Source organism: Monocercomonoides exilis, assembly GCF_001643675.1.
Source record: "Monocercomonoides exilis strain PA203 chromosome Unknown scaffold2-2631571, whole genome shotgun sequence".
Lineage (NCBI taxonomy): Eukaryota > Preaxostyla > Oxymonadida > Polymastigidae > Monocercomonoides > Monocercomonoides exilis.
This window is the reverse complement of record NW_027150547.1, coordinates 727018-741191: the sequence shown is the minus strand read 5'-3', so window position 1 is coordinate 741191 and position 14174 is coordinate 727018. Positions and strand designations below refer to the sequence as shown.

The 14174-nt window shown below is 35.7% G+C and overlaps 4 protein-coding genes across 4 annotated transcripts; all 4 read left to right on the top strand.

Annotated features, from left to right (window-relative positions):
• Positions 1–2597: 2597 nt before the first annotated feature.
• On the top strand, positions 2598–4326 carry MONOS_6651 (uncharacterized protein). The gene is made up of 6 exons (XM_067876898.1): positions 2598–2672; positions 2724–2819; positions 2867–2926; positions 2978–3379; positions 3448–3940; positions 4025–4326. The coding sequence occupies exons 1-6, from the start codon at positions 2604–2606 to the stop codon at positions 4192–4194; spliced, it is 1290 nt and encodes a 429-aa protein (XP_067735680.1). The 5' UTR covers positions 2598–2603; the 3' UTR covers positions 4195–4326.
• A 57-nt stretch (positions 4327–4383) lies between these two features.
• On the top strand, positions 4384–7787 carry MONOS_6650 (putative ubiquitin-protein ligase; the record flags this gene model as incomplete). Its single annotated transcript, XM_067876897.1, has 2 exons — positions 4384–4556; positions 4624–7787. 2 exons carry the CDS (start codon positions 4384–4386, stop codon positions 7382–7384), a joined length of 2934 nt encoding a protein of 977 aa, XP_067735679.1. The 3' UTR covers positions 7385–7787.
• A 248-nt stretch (positions 7788–8035) lies between these two features.
• Positions 8036–9214, top strand: MONOS_6649 (putative PQ loop repeat family protein). Its single transcript, XM_067876895.1, has 6 exons — positions 8036–8140; positions 8198–8319; positions 8367–8430; positions 8479–8579; positions 8665–8808; positions 8867–9214. The coding sequence occupies exons 1-6, from the start codon at positions 8070–8072 to the stop codon at positions 9064–9066; spliced, it is 702 nt and encodes a 233-aa protein (XP_067735678.1). The 5' UTR covers positions 8036–8069; the 3' UTR covers positions 9067–9214.
• A 215-nt stretch (positions 9215–9429) lies between these two features.
• MONOS_6648 (uncharacterized protein) lies at positions 9430–13377 on the top strand. The gene is made up of 2 exons (XM_067876894.1): positions 9430–9531; positions 9593–13377. Exons 1-2 carry the CDS (start codon positions 9451–9453, stop codon positions 13214–13216), a joined length of 3705 nt encoding a protein of 1234 aa, XP_067735677.1. The 5' UTR covers positions 9430–9450; the 3' UTR covers positions 13217–13377.
• The last annotated feature ends 797 nt before the right edge of the window (positions 13378–14174 follow it).

Genomic DNA, 14174 nt, shown 5'->3' with positions numbered 1-14174 from the left:
AGGAATAGCCTCCATTTCAGTGATGTTTCCTGAGTGTGAATTAATATTTGATCAAAATATGAAAATTGCATTTCAATCGATATGAAATGAAATTAATTTGAAAAAAAATTCATGAATTTTTCTATGTGAAGAGTCACATTTGCTTTTTTTCTGTTTCAATCAAACACAACATTTTTTATCAGTTTTTGTGACAAAGACTTCAATTTTCTTTAAACTGCTATTTATTTTTTGTTTTCGATATTGATAAGCGGGATCACTCTCTTGCAGAATATGAATATTAAGTTGAAAAAACTGATCAAAACAATAAAGCGATCAACAAAAACAGAAAAATAAATATGTGCCATTTTTTTTGAGAATTACCAAAATAAAAATATGTGTTATTTTTATTGAAAATATGAAAATGGGGCAAAATATTTAACTTCAGGCATTTTCATTGAAAAATTATGCATTTTCGATTAACTTTTTTACATCAAAATGCATTATATAATAGGGTCATTTTTTTGACATTCGTGAAATATTGGTAAACTGTATGTTTTGATTTCAACGACACCTGGGTAATAATTTTTGAAATCAGATTTTTTCTGTGAACAATTTCGGAATGAAAAAAAGCATCAAATGTTTTTGAATGAATTCTGAAAAGTGGAAATACAACAAACAGATTATTGCATATTATTTTTATCTCAAATATCAGCATTTGTCACAATTGAAAAGCACGGAACATTTGAATTTAAACTTTTGAGCAAATAGCAGAAAACCAATAAATTATTCACACTCCGAAATAAGTTATGATTTCAAAAATAATCACCCACCTGTTAACAGATAAGAAAAGCAAAATTTTTTTGAAATCTGATAAAGTTAAAAAATGTTATGAGTGAAACATTTTTTTCATGCTTTGTGCACAAAAAGCTTGAAAGTCCATATTTTACCCCTAATGTTCTAAATTGGTGTTTAATAACTTTGGACTTAATTTGATCTTATTTTGCAATGAATCCATCAAGCTTCATCACTTAACGAATTAAAATAAAATAACTTATTTGATACGAAAATATGTGAATAGTGGAGAAATTCGAGGGATTTATTACAAAAAACGATCAAAAAAGATTCGTTTTTGTTAAACCATGTAATTAAACATTTGCGACTATTCAAATGGGACAGAATTCTTTCATTTATGAAGATTTCAATAATTTGTTCCAAACTTTTTCTGCAATCGAATGATTGAAATTCAAACACTATCGTGCAATATTAAATATAGAAATATAAAAATTGAATAAAATCTTTGAAAGAACTGCGTGGAACAAAATTCATAAAACAAAAAATTTCGTCCCAAATAGAATAACTCATTCATATAAATGGGTGATTATTTTTGAAACCATATATTTTTCAGGGAGATGATTTATCAAGGATTGTTTGTTTTTTTGAAAGAAAATGTTAATTGAAAAGAGAAAAAGCATGATGATTGTTTTTAGATACAAATGGTTTTTCTGAATAAAAGATTAAAATGAATTCAATAAGCCTTTAAACTTTTCAATATTTTTTATTGATATTCAAGAGAAATTTTCTAACAGGAATTTGTGTATGAAAAAATATGATATAAAAAATAATCACCCAGATAAAAATTTTTGATTTTTTTTTTTTAATATTGAAAAAATTAGGTTTTTTTAAGCAATTTCACTGAGGATTAATCTATTAAGGATTATAATAATTATCATTTCATAGCAAACTCATACAGTAATAATTTAATTCTAATTCACTTTCTTTGAAGATAATACAAAATTAATTTTGAAATCTGAGAAAAAAAGGATCCTGAGTGTGTCGAAAATTTCATAAATTTCATTTTTTCATCAATTCATTAGAATTAAAAATGCAAACTTTGTAAACAAAATGAATATGCAATGAACGAATATGTATTAGAAAAATATAAAAAGTTTTTTTCGTTTTGAATTTTTTTTTTATAATTTAAATCTTATCCACAATTTTTTGAGCAATTTTAACGACATTTTTTTTCTTTCTTTCTTTTCTTTTCTTTTTCTTTTCTTTTCTTTTCTTTTCTTTTTCTTTTCTTTTCTTTTCTTTTCTTTTCTTTTTCTTTTCTTTTCTTTTCTTTTCTTTTTCTTTTTCTTTTTTTTTTTTTTTTTTTTTTTTTTTTTTTTTTTTTTTTTTTTTTTTTTTGTTTGTTCTTCCATTTCTTGAAAAGAAATAATTCTCATTTATTACGAATGAAAATGTTTGTTCTTTTTTAAGAAACATTGGTTTTTTCATTTAGTTTTTTCATCGTTGAGGACCTGAATAACACAAACAATTCCAAAAATAGTATCTAATGAAATAAAAAATATTGTTTCAATTTGAAATTTTCTTTTTTCTTTGAAATTATTTATTTCAAAAATTAATTTTTTAAAGTTAAAATTTCACAATTATCTTTGAACCAAATAACTCTAGATCTTTTCTATGAAAACTTTTATTATTTCATTTTCATTTCAATATTGAAATAAAAAATTTCATTTGATTCAATATATTTTTTATAGCAATTACAATAAGGAAAAATTCCATCAAATGAGAACAATTATTGATCAAAAAGTAATAAGTGCAAATTGGTTGTTGAAAAGATGAGTTTAACTTCAGACGAGTTAAAAAACCCTAGTGAAGGTTTTACAAAGGATGAAGTTATTGCTATAGTATGATGGTTGTTATAACTTCATATATTATTCGTTTGTTTCTTTATTTAGGCAGCCGATAAGCCAAGAAAAGAAAATGACGATCTAGAACTTCTTGAAAAAAGAAAACGACATCAAGAAACACAAAAACAATTAGAAGCTCAAAAGGTATTGGCTACAACATTATTATTACAAAAAAATTAAAATTAGATTAGAAAATTTGTAATGAAAAACTTGAAGAGCTTCGTCAACGCCGAGCATATCTCGATGAACAGGTACTTTATTAAAGAATTTTCTCTATATTAATAATTGTGTTCAATTGGAAGAAAGCGAAATTTAAGCAACAACAACAAGAATATGCTCAAATTACAGCTGCTCAACATAAAATTGCAATGGAATCTGAGAAGGGAAGAGGGCAGGTCAGAAATAGAGCTGTTGCAGGCATGACGAAGCCTGTTTCAGTCGAAGAAAGTATTATTGAAAGACGAAAGGAACTAGAAGATCTTCGACACCAACAAATGATTTTAAACGCAAGTGTTGAAAGGTATCGTGTATACAAAGATTTTCTTGAGCAATTAGAGGAAAGAAGTAGCGAAGGATCAACAATTGATGAAATAATGAGTAGATTTCACACACTTACAAGTACATACGAATCAATCAAACTTCAAATAGACAATCTGAGAGCAACAAAAGAAGAAATGGCACGCTCTCATGCAGAAACAATGAAAGTTTGCTTATTCCTTTTGGATTTATATTATTAACAACTTATGCGTTGCAACATTATTCTTCTAATAAGGCACAACAATCTCTTCTTCTTCAAGAAACAACAGAAACAGAACAAAAGCAAAATTTATTAAAGGATTTGCGAATGAAAGTGAAGAAATTAGAAAATTCGTTGTATTCCATGGATGATCATACTGTCCAGCAAAAAGAACTTAAATCAGCGCTGTCAATGGCTGTTCGAAACCTTCACGATCAGTTGATTTCGGGATATACAGCTATATTTAGGAGAGATAAGACTGCTAGTGGTACTTCAGGTGGTGGAGGAGCAGGAGGTGGAGCTGGACTTGGAAGTGTTGGGAGCAGCAGTAGCAGCATCATTGGAATCGGTGCTGGAGGTGGATCTGGTGGAGGTGGCATAGGAGCAGCTGGCGAAGGAAGAGAAGGCGCTTCTGGATCTTCGAATGCTTCGTTGGCTTCTTCTTCAATTGTCGATGCTTCTGCTTTGACTTCAGCAACTCTTTCGGCTATGTTGAAAGACATACAATCAAAAATGGAGGATTTGCAATGTTTGCTTCGACACTTGACTTTTTTTAGATTTTTCTTTTACAATTTCTTGTGACAATCATTTTTTCAAAATTTAAAAAATTCAGTTATAATTGATAATAGGTTACCTCAGTATGCTGATCTTAATTCTCTTTGCTTGTCAACTCCTTCATCTCGCGTTCATAGCACAACAACTTCTCCAATCCCGTCATCTACTTCTGGAGGCTCTTCATCAAGTCGATCACCATCACCCCTTTCCCTCATTTCATCTGGCTAATACCACTATCACTTCACATTTCACTTATTTTTTCAATTATTTCATCATTTCAATTTTTTACAACAATTTAATTTTTGTATAATGAATAATTACAACACATTTAATATAAACATTAGAATGCCATTGGGAAAACTTTCTTAAATATTTGAAAATTGTCGAGTGATCATGTTTCCCATTGTTTTCAGTCATATGTCTCTGACTTCAAAAACCTCAAGCAGCCGGCATTCGCACGTGAAATCTTGGACGCCACAACCAGCAGCAGAAAAGGATCCTCCATTTGCTGCTTGGGAATCGCTACAGGAATCTATCGAACGCCTAAGTCATGGAGACACAAAAGACTTGTATTATGAAGCATTATACCGGTTTGTTTAATTATAATTTTATTCAATATCATTTTTTGTTTTTGTAATGATTTTATCAATGGTACAGACAAATATATCATCTTGTTCTCCAAAAACACGGAAAATTTTTATACGACAACCTTCAAGCTGATTTGGCTTCTCGTCTAAAAAGAAGAACAGCCGAATTATCTCTAAATTCAATAGATCCATGGACAACTCTTCAAGTTGAATGGAAGGCACATCAAACATTTATTCAATTAATTCGAGACCTCTTTATTTATTTGGATCGAACTTACGTAATTGAGAACAGACTTTTATCTGTCAAAGTCCTTGGAACTTATTTATTCAGGGAGCATATGAGTCCCTGTCTTCAACTGAAAACAAAAGGCGTTGAAAAAGCGTTGGATGAAATCGATAGAGAACGAAGAGGTGAAGCAATTGATGCGCCTGCTCTCCAGAGTTTTTTGCGTGTGATTATTGATCTCAGCATTGAATCAAAAATGTTTTATGAAAGCGTTTTTGAGCAGCCATTTCTTGATAGATCAACTACCTTTTATCAAAGAGAAGGAAAACTCATTACATCAATGGGAATGATTGATTTTTTGCATCGCATCGAACGTAGACTGGAAGAAGAAGTGCAACGCTGTACGCAAATGTTGGACGTCAGCACTTTAGCGAAAATCAAGCGCATTGTGATCAATTCAATGGCGCTAGAGCATCTTAATGTCTTAATTCAGAGAGAAAACGGTCTTCTTTCGATGCTCAGAGATGACAAGTATGACGATGTGGGGTGCTTGTTCAGGGTGTTGTCTTCAATCCCTGGCGGTACTCAACCAATGCTGAAGGAAGTGCGGCAGTTTTTCGGAGGATTGTGCGACCAGATCTGCACAGGAGAAGGAGATGAATACAACAATGAGGGAAACGCAAGCGGCGCAGGAAAGAAAGACAGAAACGAGGCAGAGATCTTTGTTGACAGGCTGATTGAGCTGAAGCACAAAACGCAGAACTTTTTGACATACTCGTTCGTGTATTCGATGAGCGGAAGGCAAGAAATGATCCAGTCGACGATGATGTCTAACGAAATGCCTGCCTCTTCATCATCGTCTTCATCATCCTCATCGTCTTCCTCCTCTTCCTTCTCCACACACACGCTTCTTCCTTCTGCTCCAGGCTCGTCGCTCGGAGCGCTCTCCTCTCTTGCTCCGTCTTCCTCTGCGATTCCATCCGCTTCATCGATACAGCCCATCTCCGGTGTGAATCCATCGTCACAGACAACCGACGAGGACTTCATCCGGATGGTTGACGAAGTGTTCAAGACGTCCATCAACAAGAACCCAGTGGCTGCGCGTCTGATGGCAGTGAACTTGGACTGCAAGCTGCAGCGGGCGTCGCGCGAGCGGACGGAAAGCGAGGCGGAGATTGAGGCGCTGATCAACGACTGTCTGGATCTGTTCAGCGCGCTGGAGGAGAAGGACATGTTTGAGGCAGAGTACAGAGATCTTCTGGCGAAGAGGATCCTGATGAAGAAAAGACCGAACGAAGAGCTGGAAAAGATGGTTATTCAGAAGCTAAAGGGGATGTGCGGCGCGCAGTTCACAGTGAAGCTGGAGGGCATGTTCCAGGACGTGGGCACAAGCGAAGACGGTGCAGACGAGTTCAGGCAGTTCATTGAAGACAAGCGGAAGCAGCTGGACGAAGAGATCTCTGCGACACAAGACAGCACAGTCATCGCGCTGAAGGTGAAAGAGAAGGAGAAGATGCCGAGTGTGGAGATGTTCCCCGTGGCGCTGACGAAGGCGTACTGGCCGTCGATTCCTCATCCTCCGGTGACGCTGCCGGCAGAGCTGGCGACGTGCTGCAGTGCGTTTGAGGAGTTCTACAACAAGAAGTACCACGGGAAGCGGATCACGTGGCAGCACCACATGGGAATGGCAGAGCTGCGGATGTACCCGGCTGCCCCTCCGCTGGTACGGGCAAAGTCTGGTTCTTCTTCCACTTCCTCATCCTCCTCTTCTTCTTCTCAACCAACTCGCTCACGGTCAAGCGCGGCCTCACTTCGCTCTCACTACGGCCTCGAGACAACTACACTTCAGATGCTGATTCTTCTCCAATTCAACCTCACCGACCGCCTCACTCTGCAGGAAATACACTCAGCCACTCAACTGGAGCTCTACGAGATCTGCGAGCTCCTCACTTCACTCACACAGCCCAAAATGAAAATACTTCTTCCTCCTCCTGCTGCTGCTAATTCATCATCATCATCATCATCATCATCTTCTTCTTCTTCGTCAAATACTAATTCTTCAAACACGACGATTCAGGCAGTTCCTATTCTTCCTTCTTCTTCTTCATCCACTTCTTCTTCTTCTTCTTCTGATTCAACAACGTCAACAACATCTTCAACAACATCTTCATCTGCTTCGTTACCAACCGCCAAGCCAGCCCCCGTCCAGCTTCCGTTCAGCCCAACAGACGTCTTCACATTCAACTCCTCGTTCAACTACTCGCACAGCCGCATCAACCTCATCCAGCAGCTGAAGAAGAGCAGAGAAGCCAAAGGCGACGGGCGCAGCCGGTTTGGCGCAGCAGCGGGGCTGACCGATCACAACGAGATTACGAAGAAAGTTGAGGAAGACCGGAAGCACCTGATCGAGGCGACGATTGTGCGGGTGATGAAGACGCGGCAGCAGATGGAGTTCAACGAGCTCATCAGCGAGGTCTCGCGGCAGCTCGGGAAGAGGTTCCAGCCGACGGCGCGTGCGATCACGGTGAGGGTGGAATCGCTAGTGGAGAGGGAGTATATGGAGCGTGATGAAAATGACAGGAAGATGTTTAGATATGTGGCTTGAGAAGTGGGAAGAAGAGAGAGAGAGAGAGAGAGAGAGAGAGAGAGAGAGAGAGAGAGAGAGAGAGAGAGAGAGAAAGAGAAAGATAGGAAGAAAGAAAAAGAGAAAGAGGAATGTTTGTGTTTAGATGTATTTCGCTTGTTGACTTGTTTGTTTGTGTGTTGTGTGCATTCATTGGCTTTTATAGTTTGTGTTATTGGCAATTTTGATTGTTTTTTCATTGTGTTTTTTTAAATTAATTTCATTCACTTCATTGGGAAACGCTTATCAAAGGTATTGAAGATTATCCATTTTTCCTTTGATTTCGTATTTGAATTTGTTTTTATTGTTGTTAACTTTTTTTTTAACATTTGGTGCAAATTCTTTTTTAAATAATTCCAATGGGCAAATATTTGCAACATAAAAATCACAGAATTTGGTTTGAATTAAAGGCTAATATGTATTAACACAAACAAAATAGAAATAAAATTTGAAGGAGACTGAAATCGTAATATGGATAATAATACAAAGTCATATGATGTGAAAAGAAGTTTCTCTTTAAAGAAAAAATACAAAAAAAGTGCACTAACAAAATGGAAACAACAAAATAAAAAAACAAATCACAATCAGAACTGTTTCTTGATGAAACTGTGCGATTTTTTCTTAATGGTAATTCTGATTTTTTGGATCGATTGAAGATTTTCGATAAATGAAAACCGAGACAAGAGATTTGATTGCTAAATATTGCGGCTATACATCAACAGGATTAGGAGTAGTACAGTTCGAATTTGATAATATTAACTTGCTTTTAAAGTAATGTTGTATTTAACTGAACAGATATTTACCACAGATTTATTTAAATTTCAAAAATAAATCAACAACTGGAGTTAGCTTTTCTTCGATGATTATAAAGTTCATAGGATTTTCTTTTCAATTCGTGAATGGCTATCTTGCAAACGGTTTTTTTCTTTGATTTTTTTAAAGTTAATATTTCTTTTTTGAAAAGATCCAACATTCATAATTGCATATGCTTTCTTTATGCTGTTGGAATCAATGATATTATTTTATCAGTTTGATTCATTTTTTAAGTTTATTGCATTTGGTTTTTGGTTGTTTAGATTTGCTATGTATCGCAAAGATAAGAAATATGCATATTTTGGACTATTTGCCATGCCAGGAGTTCCATATGTTTTGTCAATTTTATATCCTCAAGCTATTCGTATGCAGGGCATTTGCATTCATAATTTAAAAATTTAAATTTATAACTTTTAAATACATTTCTCCAAAAATGTTACAAATTTTAGCATATTTTCCCATCGTTAAGCCTCTTGTTCAAATTTTCAGTCACATTCCCCAACTTCAATTGTGTATTAAACAACAATCAGTGAAAGGAATATCTCTAACTGGACAAAAACTGAATTTTCTGAATGGATTGTTTGGACTGATGTGTTTGTTTTTATTTTGTTTATTTCTTTTAATAATAATCGTAAATTTTGTTTTTGTTAGCTCTATCATTATCATCAAAAGATGATGCTACATCTTCATTCATTTCGTACTTCTTTTCTGTACTTTCTGCTGGATCGATTTTGCTTCTTGCCTGGCTGTTTAAAAAGAATGAAGAACCAATAAAATCAGAAAAGAAACCAAAGAAGCCAAAGAATAATTCTGATAAAAAAGAGGAAATCGAGAGAAAGAAAAATAATTAGAATTTCTCAAAATCCTGAACTTTCGTATTCTTTTCTTTATTTTTTTCCAACGTATTTTATGTTTTTCAAAAAGAAATTCGTTTTAAGAAATTTCTTGAGACTTTGTGAAAATTTTAAGATAATAGAATTTTAAAATTATTTGTTGACACTTTATTTACACAGTTTTTTTAATTTGATGTTGCCACAGAGATGTGAGGAATTTATATTCATGAAAAACAATTTCAAATAACATTTCGAAAATTAAAAGAAAAAACTTTAGTACTTATTTGATCAATTTATCAAAAGGCGAATCTTTGCTGCGAACTTGACTAATTTCTTATGAATTGAATTATACTAAGTAGAATTACTTAATCAAACACATTTAGTGATTTGATTACTATTATTATGTCTGCATCTTCTTGTTTGCCTGCATCTAAATCTTTAAGCGAGGATCAAGTTTCTGAAGAGCTAAACATAATAACTTTAGTTTGAAAGTTATTAAATTTGTTTTGGACAACGAATGCATGTATTTTATATAAATTTATAGGTTTCTTCAACTCCAGAAGGGAATTTAACTGAAACTGATGTTTCTCTTTTATCTACTCCTCAAGTGGGAAAAAAAGATATCCAAACGGATTTTTCTCCACAGGAATGCGAAGAAGAAAAAAACTCTTTTCGAGGGAAAAATTCGAGACGACCTTCAATTTTTTCTGCTTTTTCACATAAGTTTAGAGGCTCAAAGCAGTCGAAATCTAACTTCAAATCTCCAAAACCCATACAAAAAAGCAGCAATATTCCTTTAATTCCAACAACTGTCGAAGGAGTGTGCTTGCCTTTTGATGATTTCGAAAAGCACAATTCAAACAACCATTCTGCACAATCAAATAAATCTGAAAAGGAAATTGACACTGTGAAAGTCAATAAGGAAGATTCTGAAGCGTTTCCTCCTGGTAAAGAAAACATTCAAGCTGAAATTAAGAATGCAGAAAGAAATTGTAATAATCGAAAAATTGAAACAGAACGAGAAAAAGAATCAATAAGGCTATCTGACGAAGATTTTAGAGAAACCAATGACAATTGTGAAATTAAAGCAGATGCAACAGCTTCTGAAGGAAAACAATCAGAACTTATTGACTCCAAGACATTCAAGGAACAAACCTCAGATTCTGTTAATGAGAAAGTGAGGAATGAGAAAAAGACAACTCAAACAGAAATTAATAACAGTAAAGGTCCAAGCGAAGAAAAATCTAACAAACAGCCAAAACGAGACAGCGATTCAGATATGGAAATTTCTAATGAACCAAAAAAAGGATATGAAGGAGAATATGAGAAAAGTGTGAAGTTTATTGAAAAAGAGAAAAAGGAACAGAAAAAAGAGAGATCTAACGATATTGCTCAAACACCGAAGAAAGTTGAACTTAATAATGAAAAAGAAAACAAACAGGAAGAGGAAAAAGAGAGAAAAGTCGAAACAAAAGAAAAGAATAAAGCGGATGAAAAAGAAAAAAATGAGACAAAAAAAGAGAAACACGAGAAGGACAAGAAAAAAGGAAAGAAAAAAGCAGAGAAAACAATAAAGTTTTCAGAAAACGGAGAAAAAGCGCAGCAGAATGATAACAATGATTATAGCTGTAATGATGATGTAATGAAAAGAAAAGACAAAAAAGAAGAAAGAAGCAAAGATGAACAGAAACAGGGTGAAGAGATAAGTGAAGAGAAAGAAGACAAGAAAGAAGAAGAAGAAGAAGAGGTGAAAGAAGAGGTGAAAGTTGATGATACAACAGACAATGAAAGTGAGCCATTCAATGAAGAAACTGAAAGTGACGGTTTCTGCTCTGAAGATACATCTGAAGAATCAGAAGATGAACTCATTGAAACTCACAACACTCAAGATAGCGACAAGCCACAGTCGAAAAAGCGCAAAAAATCGCTCATTCGCTGCATTTACGATTTCTTGTCGAATGTCGCTAAACGCTCAAAGATGAACGTCATAACCATCATTCTCCTTGTCACTTTTTCTGTCACCACACTTTTCACCCTCATCCTCACATGTCTCATCGTCTTTGGCGGAGTATTTCCAACGCTTTCTCCGCGTGTTATTCTGAAGGGGGTTCTCGAAGTGTCCCGCAGCACTGATCCCCATGTGCTGATAAAGCCGTCAGAAGGATCGTCGTCGTACTTCCGCGTGGAGCAGCCGTCTTCTGTTGGAGATGCGAAGGGGCATCAGACGAGCATATTACAAGAGAAGGATGCTAAACATACAGCAGAAGCAACAAATACCAAAGATGAAGTGGAAATGGTGAATCCTGCATTACTCCAACAAGAGCCTTCTTCATCCTCTGGAACATTAGAATCCCATCCACAGCTTGACTCAAGCGCAAGCACACAAAAGCGCAAAGAGAAAGAGAAAGCAAACAGAAACAATCGACCTCTGATTTCTCCTCAGTTTCATGAATGCAATTCTTGGGAATGCGATGCAACTGGCGAGACTGCAGTTGGAAACAAACAAAGCAAAGCAAAGCTTTATCACTCGAGTTTTGATCCGATTCTTTCGCTGATGTGGAACGGAATGAAAGATACATTAGCAGAATTAATAACATGCAGCAAAGACGAAGAAGAGTTCCAGACTCGAATGCTTGAATTCAGGCTCCAAACAGTCAAAACACGCATGAAAAATTATCTGACACAGTACTTCAAGCTGTCCAAGTATGGAACAAGTGCGAACGAAGCATTGACTGCAAATGCTTCTCCAAAGCACGAGTCACATAGCCTCGCAAAGGGAAGCATCCCGTTTGAGGTGGATGCGCTGGGCTTTTCTGTTTCTTCAGCTGCAGTCGATTCAATGACAGCCGCTCAGCTGAATGTGGAGTCATCTTTTGCCACGAAAGAACCTCAAATGAAGCTTGGCGGCTTTAAGATTGATGGAGAGAAAAACGAAATCAGTGTGGAAAATGGAGGGATGAAGTTTACAGGCGGAAGGGCTGCTGGCGACGATGATCGGAAAGTGGTCTCGTTGGAGGACGTGGATCTCGACTTGAACGGGGCGGATGTGCAGAATGTGGGGAGCCTCGCCTGGACGGAATATACGTGCGATCTGAAGGAGATGGAGGTTGACTCAACAATCAGCAAAGAATTGAAGGCGAAAGAGCTGAATGCCTCGCTGTTGGGCGCTTATTCGATGGAGGTGAATGACACTCTGTTTTTAAAGAAAGTGACGTTTGATGTGCCGACTGGTAATGCATCTGAGGCACGCGATGTTGGCTTTCTACACTCGCTTATTTCGAAGCTGTGGGAAAAAGTCAAACACAAATGGAATACTTTTCAAACAAAACGAAAAGTGAATAAAGACACAGAATTGAAGCAGGCAGCAAAGAATGAGGCGAATGAGATGAGCATTGAGCATTCTCCTGCTGAGAATTCAATCACAATCAATGCACCAGCACTGGCAGCGAACGATGTGAAAGTGGAAGGTGCAGTTGTGGTTGGAGACACGGACAGCTCGTCAGGTGTGATTTCTGTGGGAATGCAGCCAGCAGCCGATGCAGCTGTGAGCATTGGGACAATTTCTGACGATTCGATGAACTTGAAAAGCAGTCAGGGCAGGACGAAAGCAGAAAACTTGGATAAAGTGTCATTGTTCACTTTTGGGTCGGTCGTGAGCGATGGAGGCAGAAGGCAATCGAGCTCAATAAATGTTGGTACGAGCGCTGCTTACAACAATGTGGAGATTCATCTTTCTGAGATTCATTCAGCAAAACATCCTTTTGGCAGCCGTGCAAGAACAAAGAATGATTTGGACAACGGAGATGTGAATACAATTCTCCTTGTGAAAACCACCGGATATCAGGGCATGGGGACAGCACAGTTTATGATTTCAACGTCAGAGACCGGAGAAAGGAAATGCACAGCACTTTCTCAAACAGACGCTGTGAAGTTGGCCCATTGCGGAAAAGATGGCAAAACTCCAACTGTTTCTTTCTTCAATGCACTGAAAACGACACCACAGGGTGAAAAAGCACAGTTGAAACTGAACAAACAGGAAAAAGCTGGGTATACAGTGAAAGAGCCCTTCGAAAGAACGGATATTGTTGTCGATGCTTTTATGATTGGTTTAACGAATCCATTGATAAGATTGGAACTTACATCTTATGATTCTGATACTCCGGTTTAATTTAATATTATTTTTTATTAACTTCAATAGATTGATTTTCTTTTCTTTTTCTTTTTCTTTCTTTTTGATTTTTTATTCTTTGTTATTTTAATTATTTGTTAAAATGCAACATTTACAAAATTTATCATAAATATTGTTACAAATAGATGATTTTTTTGAACAAATAAAAAGTGATGAATTTAAATTCCAAAGAAAAACAACTTAAAATGCAAAATTACTTTTTTCCTATCAACACATTTGTGAAAAGAAGAAAGATGATAAATATGCTCCCAAGAAATTGGATGTCCCATTTTTAGAAGCAGAATATTCTAAAAATGGAAATATCGGCTTTTTCATTTATAGAAGAGATAAATGGACTATTTGAACCAAAGGCGATACCATCAGAATTTTCTAACAAGTTTAGAACGATACTTCCACCACTATTACTGCACTTTTGCTCCACAAATGAAAAAAGATCAACTGCTGTTAATTTGCTCCGTCTTATTCAGCAAATCGCAAATAGAATACCTTCTATCTTTTATTCTACTTCTAGCCCACCGGCACATACATTACTATGCCATTTACTTCCACTTTCACATTTATTTTATCACGAAACAAAGTTATTTCCTGCTCTTCTTGGGGCAATGAAGTCTCTTTTGCGCGCAAAAACAAGTTCAAGCGATGAATCAATGTTATTTCAACGACTAGCTGCACATGGGCTAACAATTCTTTTGTCTGATTTGTCATCACTTTGGACATTAACTTTACAATCTCATTCTCCTTTCATATCAAAGGATATTGCGAAAAAATCGCTACTTCCAACATTCCTAAACGAATTTAGAATACCAAGCTATTTTCGTATATCTGATTCTGTTGGAAGTACTTTCAATTTTTCGCATATATCTCAAAATGCATATTTATTTTTTGATTCAAATCCTCCATATAATTTTTTATCATCATCACTCGATGGAGGAAAACA